This window comes from Ranitomeya variabilis, chromosome 7, assembly GCF_051348905.1.
Source record: "Ranitomeya variabilis isolate aRanVar5 chromosome 7, aRanVar5.hap1, whole genome shotgun sequence".
Classification (NCBI taxonomy): Eukaryota; Metazoa; Chordata; class Amphibia; order Anura; family Dendrobatidae; genus Ranitomeya; species Ranitomeya variabilis.
The window spans coordinates 196,907,853-196,935,400 of NC_135238.1; the positions used below are offsets into that span (position 1 = coordinate 196,907,853).

The window sequence follows — 27,548 nt, forward strand, 5'->3', positions numbered from 1 at the left end:
GCTACTTTTTTCTATTAGGATGACTTATCATATTGGTTTTTAATCTTATGAAATAAAGAATTCAGATTTTTTTCATCTTTGAAGACGAGCGCTGTAACTTTCTTTCACATAAAATTAGAAAAGAAAAAAGTTCCTTTTTGGCAAAGTTAATCAAATTTACGTACAGGGTAACATTTTTTATTTTGGCCAGTTCACAAATACTGACCGAATATGCTATAGTGATTATGCTATGACGACACACTTTTCTACAAGCAGATGAAATATCCGCAGGGGCTCAGTAGGTAAGGCGGGCATTATAACTTTACAAGCAGCTCACTCCTGTCTATTAGATTGCATACAAAGGTATTTAATTGCATGGAATTTCATTGCTCACAATTACTAGTGCATTGTTAGGGACACGGGCGGCTGATCAGTGGGAGTTCGGTGCCCCCGCACTATTCCAATGGAACCATAAAAGTCAATGTAAACGCATCAAAATGAGATACATGACATCTCTTTGCCTGTTCCTTCAGAATCGGAAAAATTAGGAATCACGAATTGTGTTGCGAATGGATACAAAATGGCCTAGTGCTGATGTATTCAATAACGAACAAAAAGCAAGAATGACATTTTCTATATAATTTGCAAACCATTATATTACATCGTCAACTGAATAAAAAGGTAAATTGAACTATACCAGTGTAGATTTTGCCTATTTATTCATAGAAATAGGCAAAATAAAAATAGAAATTATCCTCAAGAAGGTAAACCAACACGCCTTCTGCAGGGAATTAGATGGTATTGGCACGGGATCACTTGCATCACAATGTACTTTGAGCCTTTATTTAAAATTCTACATTTTTATATTATTATTATGATTTCAATTTGCAGAGGATTTTTTATTCTAATAATCTTGTAGCAGAGGATACACAATTGTTTCCCCTGGTTAATTTTATGTAAAAAAAAAAAAAAAAATCGGAGTCTTATTTTTTTCCTAAACCCATCCATATAGTTCAGATCTGATCAGGATCAAAACGAGGTATATTTTGTGTGGGTTTCGGTTAGCATATATGTATACACATGAGAAACCCATGACCACTACATTTTTGCCGTACAAATGTTGAGGTGTCACATTTTGTCAAAAATGCTTTCATGCCACTGATGAGAGTCAACAAGGCTGAAACAGTTCTCTGTGAGTGGGTCTACCACTATACTTACGCTCTTGGGGTATACATCATTGGTTCTAGGTGCGGGGCATTTTGCAGATGTGTGATGGAAATTATGATATGCGTGTCCTCTAGTTTAGGAAGGCAATGTTTTACTAATATTCTTACTGTACCTTTAAAAAGGACCTCTCATCTGGTCAAAACTTGCCAGTTTTTATCCTCATTTTATTATCACTATTCTTTTTTTAATCCTCCATACAGTACCAGATGGGCTTTACTAAGGGAGTATGGTTTCCAGGGTGATTATGCAGAGCAGCCTAAACACATGTCTCAAAGAAGCCTGTGAGCACCTCCCCATTGGTAAAGACCGTAAAATGCAGCACTAAATAAATCTATATGTTTGGAACTGTATTGCGGATTTAAAAAAAACAAAAACAAAAACAGGATAATCAGAGGAGCAGAGGGAATTAAATCGAAGAGAAGAAAAATAACTTTAATTATACTCACCTGCGGGGTGATCCGGTTCGATGGGTGTCATTGGTCTTGGTCTGAAGCCTCCCTTCTTCTTATGATGACGCCCTCCTGCTTGCTTTGTGTGGATGACGTATCTCCTTGGCACCACACTCCTGCGCAGGCGTACTTCTCTGCCCTGTTGAGTGAGGGCAGAGCAAAGTACTGCAGTGCGCAGGTGCCGGGAAAGGTCAAAGAGCTCTGGCGCATGCGCACTGCAGTACTTTGCTCTGCCCTCGACAGGGCAGAAAAGCATGCCTGCACAGGAGCACTGTTCTGAGGAGACTGTGTGGATGATGAAGGGATGAGTCATCCACAGGAAGCAAGGGATCATAAGAAGATGGGAGGCGCGTGACCAAGACCAGCGACACCCCTCGGACCGGACCGCCCTGCAGGTAAGTATAATAAAAGTTATTTTTCTTCTCTTAGATGTCGGGTTGGGGGCAGATATACAGCATTATAGAATACTGTATATCAGGCCTGAAAGGTCATGGCGGTATCTCTTATCGGCCAAACCTGATGACAGGTTTCCTTTAAATAAGAGAATAAACTGGACCCTTTCAGGCTACTAACGAGTTGTTATAGCATCGCCTGGTGCCAAGGACCTGTCTGTTTAAAAAAAACCCTACTTTTTAAACTATGAAATAGCGCAGTATGTGTCGACTGAGTACAGTATGAGATGCATAAAGCATTGCTCCTCACGAGACTTGCCGTCTCCTGCTGACTGTAAAGGATTTTTTAGGCCATTTGACAAAAGTTGCTGAGTAGAATGTGAATGAGCTGGGAAGTCCTGGATCTCACCAGGGAATCTCATCACAGCTTCTTCGGTTTCTTCACAAGGTCTATTTTAGCGAAGGCATTAGAAGTGGCTGTCAAATCTTCTTTTGCCTCCAAGTCATAGTGATATTTAACGGGGCATAATGTTTTATTTATAGTCGGGGTAACGGCTAGGTGACACTGCACAATGAGTATATACAAATGACCGCTAGAGCTCGCAGAAGAGATAGTAGAACAGAAGACATTGGTAACAATTGGATGTTATTGTCTTATTATATTCCACTCATTTTTACACTTAAAAAGGAAGCGATCAAAAGATTTCCCCATATAAAGTAGGAGCAGCACTATATAAGCACTATGTGACAGCATTCTAGCTTTTATTATACTCGCCTATGGCAAGGTCGGGTCCGATGGGCATCGCTGGTCTTGATCTGGCGCCTCTACTCTTCTTGCGATTCCCGTCCTTTTTTCTTGCTCCGACTGGATGATGCATCCTTTGTCATCCACACAGTGCCCTCCAATGCGCTCCGGCGCAGGCGTACTTCTCTCTGCCTTACTGAGAGCAGAGTAAAGCACTGTAATGCGCATTCACGGAGAAAGGTCAAAAATGGCTGGCACATGGGCCCTACAAGACTTTGCTCTGCCCCCAGCAGGGCAGAGAGACGTTTGACTATGCAGGGGTGCGATGAAGGACACTGTGTGGATGATGCAGGACACGTGATAAACACAAAGTAAGAAGGAAGACGGTGATCGCAAGAAGAGAGGAGCAGCGGATTAAGACCAGAGACGCCCATCGGAATGGACCACACCATAGGTGATTATAATAAAAGCTATTTTTTTGTGCCTTGCAAAGCAAATTGGAGATTGATATACAACATTCTAGCATGTTGCAACAGAGGGCTTACAAGTGCTTGCCATACTTTATACGGGGAAAACCTGGTGCCAAGGTTCCCTTGAGAGGGTTTGTCTTGGCTAACAGCATTGATGACATAGCCATAGGTTAGGTCATCAATATCAGATAATTCATGGGCCACTGTCCTCATTCCACTCAGCTCCTGCATTTGAGGGGTCTTGCCCTCTTTCACACGTGGAGCATTTGGTAATTTAACCCTTTACCTTTCAGGCTTTTACAGAGTTCTCTTGGTTTCATTTTGCACATGACCCTTTATATATATATTGTCTTTGGTCATCTTCTGTGGTCTTACCTATAGGGTCCTTCCCTACCTGGACGGGCCCTTTTCCTTGATGGGCATGTTATTGTCTACGTTAGGTTTGCAGAGTTGCACCACATAGCCCCATGAGCCAGTAGGTCTGAGATTGGCTTATATGCATATGTGTGTATATTGGGCACTATAACATGTACTTATTTTTCTGAGTGGATTAATTCTTGTCTGGTTTTAATTATGTTTTAATATTTTGTGTGGAGTACCAATAAAATATACTGTTAAATAATTTTCTATACAATCTTGTGGTGTGCATTTATTGCAGTGGTGATTTCTCTTTTTTTGGCCAATATCAGATAATTCAACGCGCTTCACCCCCACCAACCAGCTGTTTTCAGCTCCAGTGGGACCGAGCTGACGTTTTTGGAAGTGACCACTGTGCTGTTCAATGTTTACATGCAGTGATCGGTAGGGTCACTGATCTGATACTTATGAACGATCCGTAGGATAGGTCATGGATAGGACAATAAGGATAGGTCCTAAGAATAGATCATCAATATCGTTAGCTTAGACAACTCCTTCAATCCCCTAAGGACTGGCCCATTTTGGGCTTTAGGACATAAAAAAATGCTATCGGTATTTATTTTCCTTTATCACATTCCAGGAGCCATAATATTTTTATTTTCTCATTGACTTAGATAAAGTAGGGCTTGTTTTTTTTGCAAAATGAGTTGTATTTGTCAGTGGCAGCATTTTGTGTTACTTATAACTTTTTCTGCTGTTGCTTTTTGAACTTTTACATTTTACACTATTCACACGCTGCACAAATAAGATATTAACTTTAGTCAATCAATACCAAATTTGTATATTTTTATTTGTTTCATTATAGCAGCACAAAAAAAAAGCATGATTTGAAAATATATATACATTTTTTTGTTGCCTACTCAGAGTTATACAATTTTCCATAGCTGTATAAGTTGTTATTTTTTACAAGATGCAGTATTCCTTAGTTGTATTTTCTGATGCAAAACATTTTTTTTTATCAGTTTTTATTAAACTTTTCCACAGCAATTCTCACATTTTGTAAACGCCGATTACTATTGAGTTTAATTGAAGTATTAGCTTCATGCAGCAAAAAATAAATAAATTTAATATGGTTCAACACATTCTGAGATCTGTAACATTTTTAATTTTCTATAGACCTAGCGGCACGAAGACTAATTTTTTTTGCGGGATAAGATGTAGTTTTCATTGGTGCCAATTTTGCATACATATACGGTAACTTTTTGATCACTTTTTATTTCAGTTTTGTGAGGCTGGATGAGGAAAAACAAGCAATTCTAGTACTGCTTTTTAAATCTTTTTGTTACCTCATTCATCATTTGGCATAAATAATGATAAACTATTATAGCTCCAGTCGATAAGATTACAGGGATACCCAATTTATATATTTTTTTATATACTTTTTACTACTTTACATAAGAAACTCTGTATTTTTGCATCATGTTCTGAAAGCCATAACTTTTTCATATTTTCATGATTTACTGAGCTCTATGAAGGCATGAATTTTTGCATAACAAGCTGTAGTTTTCTTGGTACCATTTTGGGATACATGCAACATTTTGATATTTTTTTATTGTTTTTTTGTGAAGCGGGATGAACTAAAGCATGAATTCTGTCATAATTGTTTCTATTATTGAACAGTCCTCCATGAGATCTTCAGAGCTTGGGCTATATTTTCTTATAACCTAACCCTGCTTTACTCTTCTCCACAACTTTATCCCTGACCTGTCTGGTGTGTTCCTTTTATTTTCATAATGCTGTATTGACCCCTAATGTTCTCAAACAAACCTCTGAGGCCTTCACATAACAGCTGTAGTTATACTGAGAATATAAATTATGTACAGGTGGACTTAATTTACTAATTGTGTGACTTATGGAAGCAATTGGTCACTCAGGATTTTATTTAGGGTATCAGACTACAAAGGGCTGAATACAACTGCATGTCACAATTTTCAGATTTATATTTTTTAAATATTCAGAAAACCACGTATCACCTCCTTTACACTTCAAAAATATTTGCTACTTTGCGTTGGTATATCACATAAAATCCAAATGAAAAAAAAAACTTTTAAGTTTGTGGTTGTAATGTGAAAAAATGTCGAAAAGTTCACTTTTTCAAGGTACTGCATGTATATATATTGGAAAACGTCTGTTATTCATTTATATCCTTGGACACTCTAGGCTTAGGAGTCCAGTGGGTGGTCCTATTCAGCTATAGGACCACCCATTGGACTCCAAAGCATAGAATGAGCTGAAATGTCAATTAAGAACATAAAAGTATACAGAATTTATAAACTATATATTGATCAACAACACATCATCTCCTGGTTTTCACCATGGCTCCCGCAGACAGGACTACATGTACAACATGACGCGTTACCTTTAACACAGCCAAGCAACCATCATAAGGAACCCAGTAAGTATGTATGGGTGCAGACATGCCATGCTGGGAGATTGGGGGTATCTGAAAGTATGTTACAGCCCCCGAGGAGGTATCTATTATATATCAATGCAACCCAGAAAGCAAGGGGCACTATGCGAAGCAACAAAACAAGCAGAAAAGTAAGCAATGACATGGATGAATGTTGTACCTGAAGTTGTATTTTTGCATCTTTGCTGACACTTTTTGTCCTCCATCTCCTCGCCGTGCGCTTGTCTCTCTTTGACATATCTATACAGTTAGCCTGAATTGCACAAACCATTAAAAGCAACAGAAAGCTATTAAATTTGGAGACACAAGCAGGACAACACATGCTGACAAGGTATATTAGTAAAGTAGTAAAGACATAGGCAGTTATGCATCTAGGGTTTTTTTTTTTTTTTACTAATGATGTATGTAAATAGACAGAGACTGAGGTGTGTAAAAGACATGTTATCACATGCACGTACTACACAAAGAACAAAAACAATACAAGGTTCCAAGGTTCTCAGTCATCTTAGAAAGTATTTTAGAACTACTGAGATGTGACATTGCACATTTCTATATATTTCTTCGGGTGTGGGATAAAGTACTTAGAAATGATGATTTTCTAACAATAAGGATGTTACAGTCCGAAGAATGTCTACTTACATACAACAATAGATTGTGTTAGGAATGCAAAGCAAACGTAGAGGACGGGGACTTTAGGTTTACTGCCCCTTTTGTTAATGCCGTATTACACAGAAAGGAAATAAGAAATTGGTGTAAGTGAACAACTATACCATACAACACCGTTCACAGTAGTCGACATAACTCCAACACCACTTTACATAATTGGCACAAGCTTTAGGTTTCCTAAATTTCCATGAGAGCACCCCCCATCCAGTATGACTAACAGGTCTCACCTCCGTAGGGAGACACCTATCAGTCAACCGGGGTGGAGCGGGAACAAGCTGGGGGAGCCCCAGAATAATTGTGTCTTAGATTATGTTTACATAGTGCTTTTTTGCAACGTTTTTTTCCTGCATGAAACGTGCACAGTTTTTGGCAGGAAAAATGCTTCACGTTTTACATATTTTTGAGACGGCTTTTTTTTATGCGTTTCCTGTGCCGCCACGTCTGTGAAGGGGGCTGGCTGAGTTCCTCAGTAGTTCAGCCAGCGCTGTTCTATGGATAAATATTGTTGTTGATCAAGAACAGCAACTGAAATGACAGCTCCTCTATGTGCTGACACAGGACAGCGAAGAAGTATGTCGCCTATAATTATGGATAGACCACATAACGCCACATTTAATATTTTAAAAATTATTCACACTGCTTTCTAGGTAATTGATGGTAGGCCTATTTTTTTCAAATGGAACAAAAAGTCGCCATTATTCAAGACATTGATTGCCAGTATTAGGATCCCTTCTGATCCTCTTAAATGGGGGGGGGGGGGGGGAGGACCCCACTTTCGTCCTGATGGAAACCAGATGATTTTCAGAGAAATCAGCCTCCTGGACTGATCATCGATTCTCAATTGACAGGTAAAATAAGTATTCAGAGACGATCGATTTTTCCCATTACTGAGATAGGAGTTGACAGTCGCTGATCATAAAAGTCTATGGACCAATAAAGGAAGGAAAATGTAAATACAAATTATATAAATCTTTATTAGAAGATAGAAGATGACAAATATACAGATAGAGAAAGTGGGTGAGCCAAAGGAATGATTACCCCCAAAATATAAAAATACTGCATAGGCAAGTTGGTGGGTGAGCCTGTATGACTATACTTTTCTGATCATTTGTCCTATTTACTTTTTGTATTCTATGTATCACATCATATATTTCTAATGGGACAATGTGTAATAGCTTTTTATTGTCAAATTACTTTCTGTATGTGTTAGGATACCTACTTATCACCCTTACTTTATGAGCTTGATGTCAGCCGACATTACAAAGCTGACATTAACCCCATAAACTATTACCCTGCTTGCCAACGCATCAGTGTAAGCGGGAAGAGTCAAGGCTAAGAGCCAGAATTGGAGCATCTAATAGATGGGCCATTTCTGGGGCGGCTGAGGGCTGGTGTTATTAGTCTGGGAGGGAGCCAATATTCATGGCGGCTTCCCAGCCTATTAAGATCAGCCCACAGCTGTCTGTTTAGCCTTTGCTGAATATTAAAAGTAGGGAGGACCCCACTTCATGTTTTTTAGGGTCTCCCCTATTTTTGATAACCAGCTAAGGCAAATCAAACAGCTGCGGGATGATATTAATAGGCTGGGCAGCTCCATGGATATTGACCTCTTCCCAGTATCAAAATGCAAACTCACAGCTGTCTGCTTTCCCTTGGCTGCTTTTTTTTTTTTTTTTTTTTAAAGGGGACCGTACATCACCTTTTTATTTTTATTATTATTTATTTATTTTAACTATCCGGCCAATGACAGCAATGACAGTACTTGATAAGGCTGTGATTGAGTAGGAATTGCCCACAGCCCTTCAACACGATTTATTAAACTACTCGACTGAGCAGGAAGCCGGACACACAGTAAGAAGTCCGTGTTCGGGGTCCGGTACAGGACACTAGAAGGTCAGTATGAACCCCGAACTTTCCAGTTCAGGTTCGCTCACCCCTACTGATAAGTTAAACTGTAATTTTCATTTCAGAGTACTTGCAGCAGAATATCTGTCTTCCTCTAGCTTCTTGCCTCTCCCCTCTTTATAGAATTTTATAAGCAGCAACTGTTATCTCTTATCTCAGCAGTAGGAAAATCGGTCTTCTTCACTAAAAACAGAATTTACGATTGAATTAAAATTGAGTGATCAGTCCAGGAGGATAAATAAGCAAAATTAGCTGATAAGATCTATTACAAAGTTTCTTATTTTAGTATGTACTATTGATTTATGATGTAAAAAATTAAAACAATGGTTACTCTTCGAGGTCACAAACAGCAACAAACTGTACAATATATTATGTTGAAAAGAGCCGAAAAGGAATGAAGCTTTGATGTTGCAACATACAGCATTGTGGCACCAATAAATGAAGGAAAAAGACCAAAATGGTGGCCGCAGGCTGGGGGTGGTGGGCTTTGTGCCTTTGTAGAGGAACAATGAGAAAATACAACTAAGGGCCCATGTTCACGTCCAATTTTTCCACTGACGAGAAAAACGGCCCAATTATTCTGACTTTGATCAGAATAATCCTTTTTTCCTGCATGTGGAAAAATAAAAAGTTTCTATACCTTCCTAATTCTGACAGTCCATGAAAATCAGACTGCACTGGGTTGTCATCCGAGCGCGTTTGATTTTTTTTCACGGACCTATTGATTTGCATTGCCGATTTTGATCCAACCCTTGGATCAAAATCGGACAGGTCTTCACGATTTTCAGAGGACTGCTGGGTACGCAAGAAATCATGCTCATGTGTATGGCCCCAAAGAGTATAAAAGATGTGAGTGCTATCCATGAAAAAACTTGAATCCTATAGATGCCGTATGTCTGGGTTTTAGGAAACCAAATCATTGATTGAAACATCTAACAAAACTTCTAATGATATACCTGAAATGAAGAAAGTATGAAATACACAAAACTGAAATTTACGATTCAATTTGTATAAAGAGGGTTCACTTAGCGGACACCTAGTTGACCTTAGATCTGTGTCTCCTTGAAGGTGGGATGGTGGCGCACAACGTATTGAGCGGATTTTACCGTCAGATCGGGTGTAACAATACATGTCTATACAAGATGCATTATGCAGCAGTTCAGACTTCACTCAGCATCTGTTGTTTGCCGTAAGAGGTATATAGACGATTATACTTGGCAGGCGCGAGTCTATATCAACCGGCTGTAATGATGTCTCCTGCTGTGTAGTCAGCATGACTAACATTGACCCAAAAATCAATAGTAAAGCTGCTGTTGACTTGTCATTACCGCCCATGCTCTCTTTATTGGGTTATTTTGCTTTGTGTGTTGCCAATATTTACTATCGAAAGCTTACATAATACTCCGCTATTTATTGGGATTGCGAAGGTCTGTGTGACTGCATGTTGTGCAACTCGCCTTTCTTCAAGGACTCTCCCTTACCAAGCCTTCCGCTGGTATTAAGAACTTGATCCTCTACTAGTTTAATATGAATACTAAGCTTAATGGATCTTCATAAGCTGAAACCTCACTTTATTTTACATTGGTTTGTCACTTTAACCCCACAAAAAATGCTAGATATAATGATAAAAAGGGGATGTGACTCGAGGGGTGTTAACCTTCATTCATTACTATCCATGAGGTCTAGGGTTTAACGTCAATATCATTTAGTGATCTGTGCTAGTTAACGTGATAAGTACCCAATTCTAAGTAATGACCGGTCCAATGTCAACACCATTGGTGGTTTACGGTAGTGGAGAGGTCAATGCTAATATCCCTGGTGGTCTGGGGGTAGTGATATACTATTGTATGTGTTGTAATATTGTATGCGTCATCAATAGTGGCCTGGGTTAGGGAAAAGGGTTGGAAGCATGTCTGATGGTCTAAGGCAATAAAGGGTAATGTTATTGTTCCTGGTGGTCTAGGGAAGGGAAGTAGTTAATGTAAGCAGCCCTAGTGGTCTATGGCAGAGAATGGGTTAATGTTAGCATAAATCAGTGCTTTAACAGCCAGGGGGTTCTCTGACAGGTTACTGTCACATTTAGAGAAGAGCTCACTGAGCAGACAAACATTGATTATTGGCAATTAAGGCCAATTTAATGCCGGCATTGCCCTGCAGGTATCAATTACCAACAGGTTGCTCAGTTACCAGATGGATGACACCTATATGACGATGGGTTATTATAAAATCTCAGAAATTGTAAAATTCATTTGATTCCTTAGTTCCTTTCCTACTACATGCTGTAAGTTTTTATTGTGCAACCTGTGTAGGATATAAAAGTCAGGACCAAAGAGTACCTGCACTGCCCCTTAAAGGGAATCTGTCACCAGGTTTTTGCTACTGAACCTGATAGCTGCATAATGTAGAGACAGAGACCCTGATTCCAGCGATGTATCACTTGCTGGGCTGCTTGGTGCAGTTTTGAAAAAATCCCTGATTTGTCTGATATAGATGTAGTAGATGTAGTGGAGCTAAGATTTCTGGGTTGTGTATAACCCCGCCCACATCTTTGACTGTAACCTTCCTGTGTACGCTGTGCATGGTCAGAAAGCTGCCAATCAGTGGTGGGGGCGGGGTTATACAAATTAGCCTGACTGCTCTGAACCTGAGCTGTAGTCCTGTAGGGATAATCTCCTGCTGACAAAACACTGATTATATTGAAATTACAGCACACAGCTTAATAAGTGGCACATCCATAGTATAAAGCTCCCAGCTCTTACATCATGACAAAAACCTGCTGACAAAATTCTCTTTAAGAAGAGATGGATTGAGGCTATTTGACTCGCCAGGCCCACAACTCTGGGAGGAATAGCAGACAAAAAGTACTGATTTCCACAGAGGGATATTACAGTCCAATGAAAAGTCCAAACAGTAGATAGAAAAAAAAGTTTTCATATGAGCAGGAATTAATGTGTCGAAAATTAAGGAATGTGCTCCTCAGACCTCGTGGGGACATCACAAGCCCAGACCAGACCTCAATCAATATTGTGTTAAACCATGCCTGCCGAGGAGACCCAAGTACTGGCGCTAAGTACTGAGCCACTGAAAGGTATCAACCACTAAAGACTCAAAATTTTTATTTTTACTTTTGACCTCTTTCTAACATGAGACGTACAAAATAAAGTAAAGATAAAATAAAAATGAATAAAAAAAGTGATTTTAAAAAGAAATAACAATGTAAATTCCTCCCCTCCATCTGTACTGACCCCAATAGGAAGCTCCCCTCTCTCTGTGTTGACACATTGTTAGAAGAGGGGCTGCGTGTCTAGCTTAGATCATTAGCCAAGCCAGCCCCCTTCTCCATCACAACTGCTGCAGAGACAGCGAAGGGAACCGGCTTAGCTAATGAACTTAACTTGCTTGTTAAGTTTTGATACAGAGAGAGGAGAAGCCCCCCATTTTGTGCCGGAACATTCCCGATAGTAGAACAGGCAGGTGTTAACTTTGAAAAATTGGGGCTTCAACCATAACAAATGCATATTAGTCATTTTTATTTTTTATTTTTCCACTCAAACATATTGAAAAACACTTTTTATGAGATGGGACATCCCATATCGGCACTGGCATGAGAAAATTCTGGAAGTTCTTTTGGAACTGATCAATAGATGTGCACAGATAAATCTTCGATATTGCTTCAAAAATAGTGTCCAATGGGTTCTAGCTTCATATCATCCCTCAACCTCTACATTTAGATAACTATATTATTATAATTATTTTCTGCTACCTGGTGCTAATACATGGCATGGGATAATACCCCCTACCCTAGTTGGACATCTTGAGTATCTTAGGGCTACCATTAGAAGAAGCTCCGAGAGCACTTAAAATCACAAGGCTGGAGGTAAAGTGCAGTTATACAGATCATTGACAATGGAAAACTTCAACTTAGGCATATTTTTTATATACTGCTGAGAAGTACAGACAGGTGAAAGCTGGATCCCACAAAGGGTCAATAAGTGTTATTGTTTGGTGCCCATTGAAGGGTGTGCAGTTTGGTTTTTCTACCTAGTCTTTTCGGAGATTTATGGTGCCAAGACTAAATTTGACCTTCCGAGCTCCCGCGTGTGTTGTGCTAGGATTGGTGTACCATTAGTATACATGTCATTCTTCCAGGCATTGTACTCTATTAATACACAGCTCTGTGAGTCATTCATTAGGGGATTTTATAACCTTTCCAGCTGAATAGACTCCATTATGTGAGACATAATTCACTGTACCTGCATATCAATGAAATTGGGCGCAGACTGAGTCCTTTGCAGCATTTCGAGGTTATGAAGCAGTTTGCTAAGTTCAATCAGGTTGGACTGACACTGCGACAGATCTGCAAAACGCAAAGTGGTTAATCAAAAGCAAAAGATGTATACTTCCTGCATACGAGCCCAATTCCCAAACAAGTTGGAACGCTGTGTAAAATACGAAGACCACAAGAATGAAAAGATTTGGAAATCTCTTATAACCATACGTTCTTCACAGCAGAACACAGATCAGAAGGTGAAAGTTTAGACATTTGTCTATTTCATTTGAAAAAAATAACTCATTTAGAAATTGTTAGCAGCAACACATCTCAAGAAAAGTGGAGATAAGAGTTATAAAAGGCTGTAAAAGTAAGTACAGGCATGGAAAGAGCATGTTAGAGAGGCAGAGTCTCTCAGAAGCGAAGATGGTCAGACGTTCACCAAACTAAACAACTGGAATTAAAAATTGTGGAACAATTTCAGTAAAATGTTCCTCAAAGTAAAAATGCAAAGACTTTGGAGATTTTACCATCTACAGTAAATAATATCATCAAAGGATTCAGAGATTGTGGAGAAATCCATGTGCACAAAGGACAAGGATGATGGTCAATATTGGATGTTTATGATCTACAGACCCTCAATCGGCACTACATTAAAAACGGGCAAGATTCAGTCATGCAAATCACAGCATGAATATTTCCGAAATCATTATCTGTGAATACAGTTCAATGTGCAATACACAAATACAAGTTATAGCTCTATCATGAAAAGAAGAAGCCATTTATTAACACAATCCAGAAACGCTGACGTCTTCTCTGGGCCAAAGCTTAAAATGGACAAGATGGAAAACTGTTCGGTGGTCAGATGAAACAAAAATTGAAATTCTTTTTGGAAACCCTGAACACCATGTCCTGCAGACTCAAGAGGAGAGGGACCATCCAGCTTGTTATCAGCACACAGTTCCGGCATCTGTGATGGAATAAGTTTGCATTAGTGCCTATGGCATGGGCAGCTTACACATGAAAGGCACTATCAATGCTGAGCTTTACCGGGAAGGAGGTGCCACTCATGCACTACCGATGATGAATCCAAGGTATATCCAACGGATTATGTTGAACGATTTATTGAACAGGTTTGTAGAGTCAGCGCATTTCGAGATCACGCAGGACCTCTTCATCAGGACAGAAACCTGAGCTTTATATAGAGGTATTAGAGCAAAATCTGCTCCAATCTAGACAACATCTATTTCAGACATAGCTAATCCACATACTGCATCCATCCCAACAACATGGCTTCACAGAAGAAGAGTCGGGTAATGAACCGGCAGCCTGCAGTCCAGACCTTTCACGAATAAAAAACCAGGGGTGTAACGTTCGCAGTCGCAGAGTGATAAGGCCCATGCAGGAGGGGGGCCCGCCAACACCAGCAGCTATGAAAGATGCATGTGCATCCGCGGATGTACATTCATCCAAAATGTATTGAGGCGCAGAGACCAGCCGGCTCCCTGCCCTGCAATCCAAACTCCCGGCCATTCAGAAGGCAGCAGCTGATGCTAGCATGACCGTCACGGTTGGGGCATGGCAGTGACGTCATGCGCTACCCATAGTTTGCACGTTAAAGTCAGCTGACGGCTTTTGCGCCGGCTATAGAAGGGGCATAGTAGTGGGGGAACGTGATGGGGGGATTATATCAGTATGGGGGATATTATTACTGGGAGAATACATGGATGGTGGACATTATACAAGGAAAAGGCCAGGATTGAGCACTTTATACCTGGAAGGGGGCCAGGATGGGAGACATTATTACAGGAAGGGGCCAGAAGGGTGGCCTTATAGCAGAACGGGAGACATATATTATAGGAAGGAGCCCATGATGGGGGACTATATTAGTGGAAGGGGGTCAGGATGGAGGACATTATTACAGGAAGGGGCCAGAAGGGTGGCCTTATAGCAGAACGGGAGACATATATTACAGGAAGGAGCCCATGATGGGGGACTATATTAGTGGAAGGGGGTCAGGATGGAGGACATTATTACAGGAAGGGGCCAGATGGGTGGCCTTATAGCAGAACGGGAGACATATATTACAGGAAGGAGCCCATGATGGGGGACTATATTAGTGGAAGGGGGTCAGGATGGAGGACATTATTACAGCAAGGGGCCAGATGGGTGGCCTTATAGCAGAACGGGAGACATATATTACAGGAAGGAGCCCATGATGGGGGACTATATTAGTGGAAGGGGGTCAGGATGGAGGACATTATTACAGGAAGGGGCCAGATGGGTGGCCTTATACCAGAATGGGAGACATATTACAGGAAGGAGCCCATGATGGGGGACTTTATTAGTGGAAGGGTCGGGATGGAGGACATTATTACAGGAAGGGACCCATGATGGGGGACATTATTACAGTAAAAGGAGCACAGGATGGGGAACTTTATTACAGGGAGGGGCCAAGATCAGTGATATTATTACAGGATGGAAGACATTGTTACAGGACAGGGCAAACACATATGTCTTCACAGGATCTGGCAAGCTACAAGGACCCATATATCTGAGGAAAATGCAGGTGGGCGTCCAGGTCCGAATTTTGCATCGGCGCCCATCGGACTCTAGTTAAGTCACTATAGAAAACATTTGGCGCATTATGAAACAAAAATCTGGAATCTTCTTATCTGTGTTCTATGTTCTGTTGTGAATTAATTATGGCTACAAGAGCTTTCCAAATCATTGTATTCTTGTGTTTCTTAAATTTTACATGGAGTCCCAATTTTTTTTGCCAGGGCGTTGTAGAAAATAAAAAGAAGAAGATTCAACATATGACATCTATCTTAGTAATTAATGGACATATAATTTAAACGCTACATAGCGTCCTCTCGATAATCATTCAGCAGACACTGCCAAATTTTCCATTTCCATTCCTCTCCGTTAAGCCTTATGAAGATAACACAAAACAGAAAAGAGGTAATGTACTTATTGTCTGGCATATTAAATCTGAATTCTGATTGAATATGATTTATATTGTTGGAATGGAAGACTAAAGATAGGAAATGCTGTCCGAAGAAAAAAATAAATATTAATGTCGGTTATTCCATTCTGTCACTTGTAGTTCATCTCAGGGCTGTAGCTAGCAAAGAGGAAAATTCTTGAATGCAAAATTTTACTATTAAGAGGAAATTGGTAGAAACATTTATATTTTCTCTTAAACAAGAAGAATTATTTGCATCTTTTCTGGATGTACAATAAATGGATGTCTCAAAAATATCAGCTATGTATGGGTCCCGTCTATGACTAACATGCAAAACTGGGGTTTGGTGAAGTACTTGGCCTGTATTCTCACTACAAATCTATGGAGATTTGGGCTATATCATGTAGTTATAGTAAATATGTAGTTTTTATCTATAATTATAAATGCCGCTGTTCTCCTGAATCTGGGGTTGTTTTTCTTTTGTTTCTATGCCTCTCCGTTCCCGAGATATGGACGGTTCTTCCCAACGTGTAAATCTGGTCTTGTTGGCTAAGTGGGTGTGGTTTTCAACTAGGTTCACACCCAGTTGATTAAAAAGACTAGATTTTTATACATAGGGAAAAGAGGCCATATCTCAAGAACAGAGAGGGGCACAGACAAAAGAAAAACAACGCCGGATTCAAGAGAACAGCGGCATTTACGCCAGGTGAAAACATTTCATATTTATAGCAAGTGAAAGGTCCTCTTCATTGCCCAAAAATGTATATTAGTACTGTATCATTATGTGATTGGATTACATCCAGATAATGAAATATGTGACTGCAGTCAACCCTAACCGCGCTCCTACCTTCTGCACACTTGTCCATTTCCTCCGAGTCCTGTAGCCATGCCACAACCTTACTCTGACCAGTGGTACATGTGGCCGGGAGGCTGCTACTGCAAGGGATAGGGGACTGCCACAAGAAGTTATTCTGTGGAACCTATAGAAGAACAGAAATAATACAACATCCTCTAAGTACAATCCTAATAAATAATAATATAATACATGGGGTTAAACATAATAAATAAGGTCAATGTGATTCTAGGGCTTTTTCTGCACATATCTGACATGGAATTCATAGGCATGGTATTTAAGAATTTTAGAAAGAAACATGAGTCACTTGGAAATTATATCTTTGTAAACAATGAAAAAGGAAAAATTAGGTAAAAAATTAAGATCCCTTGGATTTAAAGAGACATAATATCAACTATCACATTGGGTTTAGGGACATGCTTGGTGACACCATCGGGGAATACGTCCAAATTAACCACAAAACGGGATTTGGGCGTATTTGCCGACGGGAACAAAGACTGTAACATAGACTGCTGTATCTCCATGAGTTTACGCCTGCCGGAGACGGACACTCAGACGTACTAGACAGTGATGGAGGAGCAACAGGTTGCACTAACCGTAAAAAAAAAAGTGTCCTTTAAAGAGGTTGTCCGGCCTTAGGATACAAGTCTGCAGTCAGTCACTCTATATGACTGCAGACTTGTGAATTCTACGGCGGTGGTATGCGATTTGCATATAAGCGGTCACATGCTGACTAGACGTGCATGACTTCACTCAATGCAAGTGTATTGGCCGGACACATCTAGTTGGAATGTGTCGGGAAGTATGCAATTGTTTACACGTGATCAACTCCTCCTGGCGCCGACACAGCAGATTCCTTACAGTGTTTAATGTGCGCTTTGTGAGGATTCACAAGTCTGCAGTCACTTAAAGTGACTGCAGACTTGTAGCCTAAGATCGGACAACCCCTTTAAATGTTTTGTCATCACTTCTCTATGCTTTTTTTTTTTTTTGTTATTTGTTTTAGTTTTTTATATAGCGCCATCATATTCCACCGTCATTTAGACATTATCATCCTCCAAAGACTCTTGCTCTGTAAACCCAAGAAAATTCCAAATCAGATGAACATAACAAACTTTTACGACTTTTCATTCGGCCACTGTTTTTGCAGTAAATGTATTCATCTTCAGATCATTAGCAGGATCCATCCATGTTTGCAAAGCAATAGAGAACCAGGGACCGTTTTTCTATGAAAAGGTCAAAACTATCAAGGTCTGACTTCTCACGACAGACCAGCTACTGGCCACCCACGCAGATCACATAGCTGCATATTAATATTTTATACATCATTCTGATCTCATTTATATTTACCACGGACTCGCACTGATCATTTTTTCACTTGCATAACCATTAAAATTAACAAATCCCTTCATTAAAGCCGCAACATGAATAATAATGCAGTTATTAGTGATGCCGCAGGTGTCAGAGCATCACTGCGGTTTACTAGTGATGGCAGAACAGACTAGTTGGGTTCAGATGAATAACGTGAATCTCCTGGATCCCAATAATTCATATAAACCTGTTGTCCTCTGATGTGCAGAGAGGCCTTTTAGACTCAGGACTTGGGTAGAGTCGCAACCTCTGCACCCCTTATGGTCACATTCTAAATTCACCGCAAATCAAAATGGTTCACATACTAGAGAAAATTCTTAGAACTTACACACTGTATCAAACCAAAAAGACCTACATTTTTGAGAATTTTTGCATTTCCTTTTTTTGCTCCCCTGCTTCCCAGAGCCACAACTTTTTTTTATTTTTCTGTCAATATGGCCGTGTCAGGGCTTGTTTTTTTGTGTGACGAGTTGTTCTTTTGAATGACACTATTGGCTTTACCATATAGTGTACTGGAAAATGGGGAAAAAAATTCCAAATGCAGTGAAATTGCAAAAAAAAAGTGCAATTCAAGAATTGTTGTTTTTTTTTACCATGCTCATTCAATGCCAAAACTGACCTGCCCATATGATTCTCCAGGTCATTATGAGTTCATAAACACCAAACATGTAGATTTTTTTTATTTAAGTGGTGAAAAAAAGTTTGTAAAAAAATAAAATAATAAAAAAAAAAGTTGCCATTTTCCAATACCCGTAGCGTCTCCATTTTTCGTGATCTTGGGTTGGGTGAGGGCTTACTTTTTGCATGCTGAGCTGACGTTTATAATGAACTGTTGTTGTGACAAAATAAACGTAATTCTGGTGATTTGATTTTTTTTTTTCTCACTACGCAATTTACCGATCGTGTTAATTCTTTTTATATATTGATAGATCGGGCGATTCTGAATGCAATGATATCAAATATGTGAATTTTTGTATTATTCTTTTATTTTGAATCTGGCGAATGGGGATGATATAAACGTTTATTTTATTTTTTAAAATATTTTTAACCCCTTCACCCCCAAGGGTGGTTTGCACGTTAATGACCGGGCCAATTTTTACAATTCTGACCACTGTCCCTTTATGAGGTTATAACTCTGGAACGCTTCAACGGATCCTGGTAATTCTGACACTGTTTTCTCATGACATATTGTACTTCATGATAGTGGTAAAATTTCTTTGATATTACCTGCGCTTATTTGTGAAAAAAATGGAAATGTGGCAAAAATTTAGAAAATTTCGCAATTTTCCAACTTTGAATTTTTATGCAATTAAATCACAGTGATATGTCACACAAAATACTTAATAAGTAACATTTCTACTTTACATCAGCATAATTTTGGAACCAAAATTTTTTTTGGTAGGGAGTTATAACGGTTAAAAGTTGACCAGCAATTTCTCATTTTTACAACACCATTTTTTATTAGGGACCACATCTCATTTGAAGTCATTTTGAGGGGTCTATATGATAGAAAATACCCAAGTGTGACATCATTCTAAAAACTGCACCCCTCAAGGTGCTCAAAACCACATTCAAGAAGTTTATTAACCCTTCAGGTGTTTCACAGGAATTTTTGGAATGTTTAAATAAAAATGAACATTTAACTTTTTTTCACACAAAATTTACTTCAGCTCCAATTTGTTTTATTTTACCAAGGGTAACGGGAGAAAATGGACCCCAAACGATGTTGTACAATTTGTCCTGAGTGCGCAGATACCCCATATGTGGGGGTAAACCACTGTTTGGGCGCATGGCAGAGCTCGGAAGCGAAGGAGCGCCATTTGACTTTTCAATGCAAAATTGACTGGAATTGAGATGGGACGCCATGTTGCGTTTGGAGAGCCACTGATGTGCCTAAACATTGAAACCCCCCACAACTGACACCATTTTGGAAAGTAGACCCCCTAAGGAACTTATCTAGAGGTGTGGTGAGCACTTTGATCCACCAAGTGCTTCACAGAAGTTTATAATGCAGAACCGTAAAAATAAAAAATCATATTTTTTCACAAAAATTATCTTTTTGCCCCCAATTTTTTTTTCTCCCAAGGGTAAGAGAAGAAATTGGACACCAAAAGTTGTTGTACAATTTGTTCTGAGTACGCTGATACCCCATATGTGGGGGTAAACCACTGTTTGGGCGCATGGGAGAGCTTGGAAGGGAAGGAACGCCGTGTGACTTTTCACTGCAAAATTGACAGGAATTGAGATGGGACGCCATGTTGCGTTTGGAGAGCCACTGATGTGCCTAAACATTGAAAACCCCCCACAAGTAACACCATTTTGGAAAGTAGACCCCCTAAGGAACTTATCTAGAGGTGTGGGGAGCACTTTGACCCACCAAGTGCTTCACAGAAGTTTATAATGCAGAGCCATAAAAATAAAACAAAACTTTTTTCCCACAAAAATTATTTTTTAGCCCCCAGTTTTGTATTTTCCCGAGGGTAACAGGAGAAATTGGACCCCAAAAGTTGTTGTCCAATTTGTCCTGAGTACGCTGATACCCCATATGTGGGGGGAACCACCGTTTGGGCGCATGGGAAGGCTCGGAAGGGATGGAGCGCCATTTGGAATGCAGACTTAGATGGAATGGTCTGCAGGCGTCACATTGCATTTGCAGAGCCCCTAATGTACCTAAACAGTAAATAAAACCACAAGTGACACCATTTTGGAAAGTAGACCCCCTAAGGAACTCATCTAGATGTGTTGTGAGAGCTTTGAACCCCCAAGTGTTTCACTACAGTTTATAACGCAGAGATGTGCAAATAAAAAATATTTCTTTTTCCACAAAAATTATTTTTTAGCCCCCAGTTTTGTATTTTTCCAAGGGTAACAGGAGAAATTGGACCCTAAATATTGTTGTCCAATTTGTCCTGAGTACGCTGATACCTGATATGTGGGGGGGAACCACCATTTGAGCGCATGGCAGAGCTCGGAAAGGAAGGAGCATCATTTGGAATGCAGACGTAGATGGATTGATCTGCAGGCGTCACATTGCGTTTGCAGAGGCCCTAATGTACCTAAACAGTAGAAACCCCCACAAGTGACCTAATATTAGTAACTAGACCCCCCAAGGAACTTATCTAGTTGTGTTGTGAGAACTTTGAACCCCCTAGTGTTTCACTACAGTTTATAATGCAGAGCAGTGAAAATAATAAAAAAAAACTTTCCCCAAAAAATTATTTTTTAGCCCCCAGTTTTGTATTTTCCCAAGGGTAACAGGCGAAATTGGACCTCAAAAGTTGTTGTCCAATTTGTCTTGAGTACGCTGATACCCCATATGTGGGGGGGAACCACCGTTTGGGCGCATGGGAGGGCTCAGAAGGGAAGGAGCGCCATTTGGAATGCAGACTTAGATGGAATGGTCTGCAGGCATCACATTGCGTTTGCAGAGCCCCTAATGTACCTAAACAGTAGAAACCCCCCACAAGTGACACCATTTTGTAAAGTAGACCCCCTAAGGAACTCATCTAGATGTGTTGTGAGAGCTTTGAACCCCCAAGTGTTTCACTACAGTTTATAACGCAGAGCCATGCAAATAAAAAATATTTTTTTTTCCACAAAAATTATTTATTTTTTAGCCCCCAGTTTTGTATTTTCCCAAGGGTAACAGGAGAAATTGGACACCAAAAGTGGTTCTCCAATGTGTTCCGAGTACGCTGATATCCCAAATGTTGGGGTAAAATCCCTGTTTGGGCGCACGGGAGAGCTCGGAAGGGAAGGAGCACTGTTTTACTTTTTGAACTCAGTATTGGATGGAATTGAGATCGGAAGCCATGTCGCGTTTGGAGAGCCCCTGATGTGCCTAAACAGTGGAAACCCCCCAATTATAACTGAAACCCTAATCCAAACAAACCCCTAACCCTAATCCCAACGGTAACCCTAACCACACCTCTAACCCAGAAACACCCCTAACCCTAATCCCAACCCTATTCCCAACCGTAAATGTAATCCAAACCCTAACCCTAACTTTAGCCTCAACCCTAACCCTAACTTTAGCCCCAACCCTAACTGTAGCCTTAACCCTAGCCCCAACCCTAGCCCCAACCCTAACCCTAGCCCTAACCCTAGCCCTAACCCTAGCCCTAACCCTAACCCTAGCCCTAACCCTAGCTCTAACCCTAGCCCTAACCTTAATGGGAAAATGGAAATAAATACATTTTTTAAATTTTTTTAATTTTTCGCTAAGGGGGTGATGAAGGGGGGTTTGATTTACTTTTATAGTGGGTTTTTTAGCGGATTTTTATGATTGGCAGCCGTCACACACTGAAAGACGCTTTTTATTGCTAAAAGTATTTTTTGCGTTACCACATTTTGAGAGCTATAATTTTTCCATATTTGAGTCCACAGAGTCATGTGAGGTCTTGTTTTTTGCGAGACGAGTTGACGTTTTTATTGGTAACATGTTCGGGCACGGGAGATTTTTTTGATCGCTTTTTATTCCGATTTTTGTGAGGCAGAATGACCAAAAAACAGCTATTCATGAATTTCTTTTGGGGGAGGCGTTTATACCGTTCCGCGTTTGGTAAAATTGATAAAGCAGTTTTATTCTTCGGGTCAGCACGATTACAGCGATATCTCATTTATATCATTTTTTTATGTTTTGGCGCTTTTATACGATAAAAACTATTTTATAGAAAAAATAATTATTTTGGCATCGTTTTATTCTGAGGACTATAACTTTTTTATTTTTTCGCTGATTATGCTATATGGCAGCTCGTTTTTTGCGGGACAAGATGACATTTTCAGTGGTACCATGCATATTTATATCCGTCTTTTTGATCGCGTGTTATTCCACTTTTTGTTTGGCGGTATGAGAATAAAGCGTTGTTTTTTGCCTCGTTTTTTGTTGTTGTTTTTTTTACGGTGTTCACTGAAGGGGTTAACTAGTGATATAGTTTTATAGGTGGGGTCGTTACAGATGCAGCGATACTAAATATGTGTACTTTTATTGTTTGATTTTTTTTTATTTAGATAAAGAAATGTATCTATGGGAATAATATTTCTTTTTTCTTTATTTAGGAATTTTTTTTTTTTTTTTTTACACATATGGAAAAATTTTTTTAAACTTTTTTACTTTGTCCCGGGGGGGACATCACAGATCGCCGATTTGACAGTTTGCACAGCACTCTGTCAAATCGGCGATCTTACTTCCAGCAGTGCAGGCTGCAGCTTTCATCTGCAGCCTGCTCTGCACCCGGAAGTACTCCCTGCAGGACCCGGATGCAGCCCCGCGGCCATTTTGGATCCGGGGCCTGCAGGGATACGAGGTAAGAGACCCTCGCAGCAACGCGATCACATCGCGTTGCTCCGGGGGTCTCAGGGAAGCCTGCAGGGAGCCCTCTCCCTGCGCGATGCTTCCCTGTACCGCCGGCACACCGCGATCATGTTTGATTGCGGTGTGCCGGGGGTTAATGTGCCGGGGGCGGTCCGTGATGGCTCCTGACACATAGTGCCGGATGTCAGCTGCGATAGTCAGCTGACACCCGGCCGTGATCGGCCGCGCTCCCCTCGTGAGCGCGGCCGATCGGCTATGACGTACTATCCCATCGAGGGTCAGATAGGCCCAGGTCACCTCGACGGGATAGTACGTCTAAGGTCACAGAGGGGTTAAAGACAATTTTTTTTTTTTTTTTACCGGCTTCCATAGTCTATATGGGAGACTAGAAGCTGCGATCATCTGATCACCTGTGCTGCACAGAGAAGGGCTGCAGCCCTGCTGTGTGTAGCTAAAATGCTCATCAGCTATGAGTGCCGGCCACAGTGTGGCGCTCATAGCTATCCGGCAATGAAAACCACAGGGGTCTCCTGCAGACCCCAGGTTCTCATGCCAACCTATCTGCGACCTGAGGTCATGTGATACAGGCATTGATCTGCGGGGTTTGTGATGCGTTTCCAGCGTGATCACATTAAATGCCGCTGTCAATCTCTGATAGCAGCACTTAACATGTTAACAGCCGTGGGTGGATTGTGGTTCCACCTGTGGCTGTAAGGGGCACATGTCAGCTGATGAAATGAGCTGACATGTGCCAGGAAAGTTGCAGTCTCATAGCTGGAGCCTACATCAAACCGGGGGCGGCGACCTTGGACCTATACGTCCAAGGTCGTGAAGGGGTTAAAGAGAATCCGTCACCAGTTGTTTGCTATCCCATCTGAGAGCAGCATAATATGGAAGCAGATACCCTGATTCCAGTGATGTATCACTTAATGGGTTGTTTGCTGCAGTTTTAATAAAATCCCTGTTTTATCTGCTGCAGTTCTACCAGTTCTCTGAATGCTGAGCCCTGTATTACCACACCTACACCACTGATTGGTAGCTTTCTGTGTACACTGGTATAATCATCAAAGAAAAAATATGTACAAAAAGGGAAATCAAACGTGTAACATATAAATCCCTTTAAAAATATAATTTTATTGATTCAATATATTTAAAAATACCACTTCCCAGTGAAAACAGAAAAATTGTATAAATATATAAGGGATACAAATATAGGTGCACCTATCCTAATGGTTAACCCTACGCTGGCCTACTGCCCCTGCCTGACAGTGGAGGTTGGCACCCTGATAGTTAATTTGGCGCCCCCACTCCGCGACGGCTAACCCCTGCTGGCCCTATTAAAATACCTTACCAACTAAAGGGGAGAAAACAATAAGCAATATAAAGAAATGAAGGAAGGGTAAGCAGGCAAAAACTAAGGTGCACACTATATATATTGACCAACTCTCTACTTATGGTCCCAATGAGGACAATAGCTAAAGGCATATAGCCAAGATAACTCAAAGATTTTCAGTACAATTGTCCTTGTATGTACTCACAAAAAATACTAGTGTGCATCAATAAAGAGACTTCAGTAGGAAGGTGAACATAGATAAAAATGACCTGGTTCAGTCCAAGTACAGGACTGTGCATAGCTACACTGACTGGCAGAAGATATTTATAATTGTCGCCACTACACATAAAATGGGGTGCATATAGCTAGCCAGCAGTATACAGACAATATCTTTACCTGGACAATGTAGTAACACCACTGCATATAAGATCACATGCAGGTACCAATAATCAAAAATAGCCAGTAAACAGTGTTTATGCTAATGCATGATATGCTAGACCAAAAAATTTTAAGTGCTAACACAGGCAGCCAGTGAGAAGGATATTCTCCCTGAAGGAGACACTTAGCTGTCAGTATAACGCCCCGACGCGTTTCCCCGTCATACGGTTCCTCAGGGGGCAGACACAGATGTGATGAACCGAAAAGTCAATGATGCAGGTGCCCTGATACCAGGACAGACCTGTTTAAATCCCCGGAGATGGGACTTATATAATGAAGTGCAATTCCTGCTAGCTAATCAGCAGGGCACTCAAAGCCCCTCCTCTCCACAAGTTTCCAGAAAGACCGGGTATAGCACAGCCCACAAATGTGGACAACCGATATATGCAAAAGAAATCACAGATCTACATGTCCATATCAGCCGAGGGCTCCCACCCCTTAGCATAAATAAACAGATAACACATCAAAAGAATGAATTTACATACCGCACAAGACACTAAATCTAGGCCACATGGTATACAATGGGCGCCGCCATAATCGATGCAGGAACGCCGAACCGCGCATGCGCACGGTACCAATGCCTAGGAGGCGGCGCTAGTGCGTTCCATAACAAAGGAGCTCAAACACAAGAGCACTACTTGTCGGGGGCGGCGACCTTGGACCTATACGTCCAAGGTTGTGAAGGGGTTAAAGAGAATCCGTCACCAGTTGTTTGCTATCCCATCTGAGAGCAGCATAATATGGAAGCAGATACCCTGATTCCAGTGATGTATCACTTAATGGGTTGTTTGCTGCAGTTTTAATAAAATCCCTGTTTTATCTGCTGCAGTTCTACCAGTTCTCTGAATGCTGAGCCCTGTATTACCACACCTACACCACTGATTGGTAGCTTTCTGTGTACACTGGGCATAGGCAGAAAGCTGCAAATCAGATCATAAATATAGAGGACTACCTGCAGCAGGTTTACTAGTCATCTATTGATAACCTCCAGCTGACAAAATTGTGATTTTATGAAAACTAAAGTGAGCAGCTTAGTAAGTGACACCGCCAGAATTAGGGTCTCTAACTCTACATTATGCTGCTCTCCAATTAGTTGAAAAAAAAACTAATGACCGATTGTTTTTAAAGGGATTGTCCAAAACTGAACAACTGATGAATTATCCAAAAGATAGGTTATCAATATGAGATGAGTAGGGGTCCGACGCTTTTCACCCCCACCCGTCAGGTGAAATCTGCTTCAGCTGTAGCTGGATTTAAACAAATTATAGGTGGAATGCAGCCTTATCAAAACTACAACAAGCAGCCCAGTAAGTGACACATCGCTGGAATCAGGGTCTCGTTCTCTACATTATGATGCTATACAATTAGGTGGCAAAAACCTGATGACAGATTGTCCTGCGCTAAACAACTGATGACTTATACAAAAGATAGAACATCAATATCAGTGGTGTTCCGGCACCGTCATTTTAGCCATTTATGTATTACTCGGAAATTCTGTGGTGTACACACACACACACACACACACACACACACACACACACACACACAGGACATTTAAAAGTCTACTGGGGATGATGTGGCTCAAGTGGTTAGTCCAAGAATAAAACATATCTTCCTGAAATTGCAGAGCGAATGTCTGAAATATTGGAAGATTGGAATATTTTAAAGATTTATAATTAAACTAATTAACTTTCAGGAGTTGGGTTCCTTGGGGTAACTTGCTTTGTAAGATGTTTTAGTAATTTTTTTTTTTCACAGACCATACCTCTCTAAACCCAGTCACCTGCCCCATGCATTTGGATATCACATCCTGGCTGTCACGGTTCCATCCATCAGTGTGTCTGGAATACAGTTATTGACAGCTCAGCCATCCAATCTGGTACAGTTGTGTGCTGAGCTGTCAGTGTGCTGATTGACAGCTCGACTATCCAATCTGAGACTGGGAGGCATCGGCTGTCTCCAGGTGTTCATTATCCCAGGTAATTGCCATGCTACTTAACTTAGCTGTTTCTTCTAGACCTCTGCCAGACATACATTCAGCTAAGTGTGGTTTGTCTCTCTGTGCCTTGCATTCTGTTTGTTGATCTTCTGTTGCCTGACCTTGGACCTCGTTCTGACCATCCGTGCGTTTAACACCTTCTGCTTTGATCTGCTATTCTCCTGGTGTTCTGACCTTGGAAAGTTACCTGGCTACGCTTGTGTCTCTTCCTTATGTTTTTGACGTACCCTCCTGGTATCTGACCTTGCATTCCTTGACTATCCTGACTCATGCCTTGGCCGTGAGAAGTGGCTTGCGTCACACTGGCGTCATGCACCAAAAACCTTCCAGCGCCTGTGAGAT

At 40.7% G+C, this 27,548-nt stretch overlaps 1 protein-coding gene across 7 annotated transcripts in view; it reads right to left on the minus strand.

Moving 5' to 3' along the window:
* OSBPL6 (oxysterol binding protein like 6) overlaps positions 1-27,548 on the minus strand; it is a 242,647-nt gene that overhangs the window by 43,835 nt on the left and 171,264 nt on the right. For 4 of the 7 annotated variants that reach the window (XM_077272613.1, XM_077272611.1, XM_077272615.1 and 1 more), the window contains exons 8-10: positions 16,746-16,878; positions 12,914-13,017; positions 6,250-6,342 (exon numbers count right to left, since the gene is read on the minus strand). In XM_077272613.1, coding sequence (XP_077128728.1) covers positions 6,250-6,342; positions 12,914-13,017; positions 16,746-16,878 — 330 coding nt within the window. The remainder of the gene's footprint in view (positions 1-6,249; positions 6,343-12,913; positions 13,018-16,745; positions 16,879-27,548) is intronic. The other 3 variants (XM_077272617.1, XM_077272614.1, XM_077272618.1) reach the window with 1 other exon arrangement.